The sequence below is a fragment of the Pituophis catenifer genome, unplaced genomic scaffold, assembly GCF_029215685.1.
Source record: "Pituophis catenifer annectens isolate HBS135680 unplaced genomic scaffold, rPitCat1.0.hap2 SCAF_2, whole genome shotgun sequence".
In the NCBI taxonomy this organism is placed as follows: Eukaryota; Metazoa; Chordata; class Lepidosauria; order Squamata; family Colubridae; genus Pituophis; species Pituophis catenifer.
In genome coordinates this window covers 220,008,944-220,012,646 of record NW_027256882.1, presented here as the reverse complement: position 1 = coordinate 220,012,646, position 3,703 = coordinate 220,008,944, and the positions used below count along the sequence as shown (strand labels likewise).

The 3,703-nt window shown below is 34.3% G+C and overlaps 1 protein-coding gene across 1 annotated transcript; it reads right to left on the bottom strand.

Annotated features, from left to right (window-relative positions):
• Positions 1–553: 553 nt before the first annotated feature.
• Positions 554–2,036, bottom strand: CER1 (cerberus 1, DAN family BMP antagonist). Its single transcript, XM_070935550.1, has 2 exons — positions 1,563–2,036; positions 554–838 (listed from the first exon to the last, which is right to left on the bottom strand). Exons 1-2 carry the CDS (start codon positions 2,034–2,036, stop codon positions 554–556), a joined length of 759 nt encoding a protein of 252 aa, XP_070791651.1.
• Between the last annotated feature and the right edge of the window lie 1,667 nt (positions 2,037–3,703).

The window sequence follows — 3,703 nt, the reverse complement described above, 5'->3', positions numbered from 1 at the left end:
ATTTAGTAAAAACATGACTTTGAAAAATAAGCATTAAAAAGCCTTGAACCTAAAGTTGTTTTACAAACTTTGTAAGGGATCATTAATTTCAGTCCATAAATTTAAAAAAAAAACATTTTTATTCAAAGTATAAAGACAGTATTCAATAATTTTATTGTGGATAAACAATACTCACATTATGCATTTAATACTACCGCTATTAAAGGCGGCAGAGAAAGCTTTGCTTTGCTACTAAATGTTCACTCCAATAGGTTTACTATTACTGTCCTAATCTGTGTTCCACATTTATCAGAATCATACTTTTATTCTAAAATGTACATAAAACATACCCAAATATACCCCTAAAAAGATGTATGAAGACTATTAAAATTATTGTTGCTAATGAACATATCAAGCTGCAATTATGTTTGGAGTGTGTTGTTTCATGTAAGCTAACAACAGTCTTTACCAAGGCAGATGCAAACTATGATAAAAGGATTTATCAAGTATTCTTGGCCCTTAGCAACTACAGATTCAGTTGAAAAATCAAGTCATTTCAGAAGGTTCATTTGTGCTAAGGCTCATTCGAATACAGAGCTGGGCGTAGAAACCCTGGTTCCATTTCTTCCATATTCTGAACTTCACACTTGCATTCTTCAATGATCATAACCATCTTGTTTACTGGATTAACTGTGGTGCAGTTCATCTTCAGATGCTTCATGGAGAATTTGGTGGGCAAGCAGAGGGAACAGAAGCTATAAATGCGATCATCAGGGCCAGGAACGTGGAAAGAACTGCATTTCCCAAAGCACAGGTTGTTTTGTATCACCACTTTGTCGCAATTTTCATGCGTAATGCTCTGAAAGGAAACACATTGTTAAAATACTTGCCATAGTACTATGTTAGAATAAAAATAGCCAGTAATATAAAAACTAAAGTGTTCCTGCAACCTTTAGGGATAAAGCCAGTAATAGAAAGCTGAGAATTGTTTTAGATACTAAATCATAACTTTACTGTCTTAGCCATGATTAGAAATGCAGAAAGATTTAAAGGGGAAAACTGTTTGCTGTCTCTTTGAAATATACAGACATTTCTACAAATTTCTCAAAGTTATTGGCTAAGAATTTCCTGAAAATATTCTCCAGCAGAATACGAGTCAAACACCTGTGTTTTCAGCTTTTTGCAATTTCAATAAAACAAACTTGAAGTCTACTGTAACAGAAATTTCCAGCCCAAAGTTATCAATATTCTGGGTTTTTTATGCTTTTAATATTTCAGATATCAGAATGAATTTAAGAACACCAGCAAACCACTTTCCTTGCAATTAAACTACAAGGTTTGAGCTGAATAAATCCACTTGCTACCAGATACCCACAAATATATATATTAAAAATCCATATTTTGTTTTCACCTTAGGAGCTGTGTACATTTTTACAGCCTTTATTTTAGCTTTCCTTCTATAAATGGGGGGATATAGCTTATCTTCCAGAGCTATTCTAAGGTTGAACTATTTAGTATAGCAGGGCCTATTTCTAATTAAAATAAAATGTAGGAAAGTACTATATTTGTGGCAGTCACTTTACCTGAGAGAAAGGAAGCATGTTGCAAACCTCCTGGTAAATCTCACTTATCTTGATTGGAAGGATCACCTCTTCAGATCTGGACTTGGTCTTCAGTTTAAAAAGGTCCCAGAATTTTTTGGCATCTTTTCTGAAGGCTGCCGCTGCGTCTCTCTTGTTCTGTGGGCGAGAAGGTGGATGTTTTGGATACACAGAGGATGGGGTTATGTTTGCAGCAGCCCAATCTCCCAAATCATCAGCCACTTCTTCCTTAACTGTATCTGGGAACATGAACCGAGGTCCTCGTGGCAAGTCTTTTTTGGTTTTCATTTCTGCCAAGGATACCACTGGCTTCTCAGGTTTCCTCACAATGCCTTCAAGTTCCCCTAAATATTTGGTGAGCATATCACGTATGGAATTTTTCTGCTGCATTTCTTCTCTTTGCTCTGCTTTTCCAAGCCATGAAATCAACAGTATCTGAAACAATAGTAAAAGCATTATTCTTGACTGTTGTTTTTCTCCTTCAATTCTCTTCTGCTAAGGGGAAAAAAAGGCAGTAGGAAGTTTGTTGTATTTATAAAGGAAGCCTAAAGTACTCATTTCCAGCTGTTGAGCATGGGAGGGGGAAGATTAAGGGGAAGGCTAATCAGCGATACCCATTAACATTCATTAACCTCAGCCTCTAACAAAGATAAAGTTAGTTTGTCCTACTGGGTGTGTGTTTTGTGTTTGTATTTCTAGTTACATCTGTTTTCTCTAGTAGGAATCATTCTGAATATTTGGATTAAAAGTTTAGCTGTTGTCTAGATACTGGGGAAAGTTCTTAATGCATATTAACTTACCTGATACTTTTGGCCCCAAGCCACCATAAGACGGTATGGATTCAATATAACAACATGGAGAAAACTATGTTTAATTTTATTTCTTAGTAAGATGAAAGTTTATCATTTGAAAATAACAAACATCTAGTCAAGTTATATGCCATTTTGAATGGATCCAATTAAATTAAAAAAAAGAAAATTATATAGTGTAAAGGCTAATGGAGGATGCATTTTTTGAAAAATGCAAATACTAAATAAAATAATGAGCCAGTTTCTCACTACTCAGATTTTTAAAAATCTTAGGATTTTGGAAATGTTCTGTAGTTATTGCAAGGCTCTTTATAAGCTATGTAGGTATTTTTAAGTCTTACAATAGTTAATTATATGGCGGGTGCCTTTAAAATTTCCATTACAGTTTATAAACGAAAAGCAGCACTGATAAAAATATCTTTCTCATGTTGTACCAACAGCATCCAGAATGTTTATAGACCTCAAGGGGAAACTATTAGTGCATGAAGGTCCCCAGAGTGCAGACTTTAAGTATAGTCCTCCTTCTGATAAGTAGGTATTATTCTCAACCTTGTTTGCACATGAACTGTTTGTAAATCATGGATGACTCCAAAAAAAATATGTGTCCATTGGTTTAAATCAACCATCTTACACTCTGTGTAAAAGGAAAATGTCCATGTCTACTCTTGGTATTACTACTACTTGGTACTACTACTGTGGTACTCCATGTGTATCATAGTAGTTGTAGACATTTATTATATCTATTTCTGTAGAAATGGGGTTTGTCACAAAGGGTCAGTAAAATGAAAAGTCAGTATTCGTATTCCATTTTTCTAAAAGCCACAATTAACAACTGGATGGGTACAATGGGAAAGCTGATTTTATATTACAGTTTATACGCAAAAACAGCACTGATATAAGTATCTTACTCATGCTGCACCAATAGCATCCAGAATGTTTATAGACTTAATAGTGTCTTAATATATGAACTTTCAAAGATTGTTTGGCTGTACATTATTGCTGTTCAAGCTGAAATTACAATAGCCTCACCAGAAGGGATTGGATCCTATGTCTTTCCACATTATGGTATAATTTTTCATCATTTCCTAACTCTTCTCAATTTAAAACATTGAAAACAGCATTGGCCTCTAATTGCTTGAACTATAACCTAAGTCTTTTTTTAAAAAAACGAACAATGCATCATGTTCTATAATAGCAAGTAAAAAACATAACTGCTTTTTCTAAAAGTGGGAACATAAGTTTCCATCTGAGATACCATGTGGGTCTAAGAAGCTAGGGGAAAAAAGTCACTTTAAAAGCTTCATTTTATTATAT

Bases quoted from the DNA above. Each gene is read 5' to 3' on its own strand.
- CER1 (XM_070935550.1), bottom strand. From the start codon at position 2,036: ATGCTTTTACTATTGTTTCAGATACTGTTGATTTCATGGCTTGGAAAA. The intron at 839-1,562 runs GTAAAGTGACTG...GTTTCCTTTCAG, and splicing joins ACATGCTTCCTTTCTCTCAG to AGCATTACGCATGAAAATTG.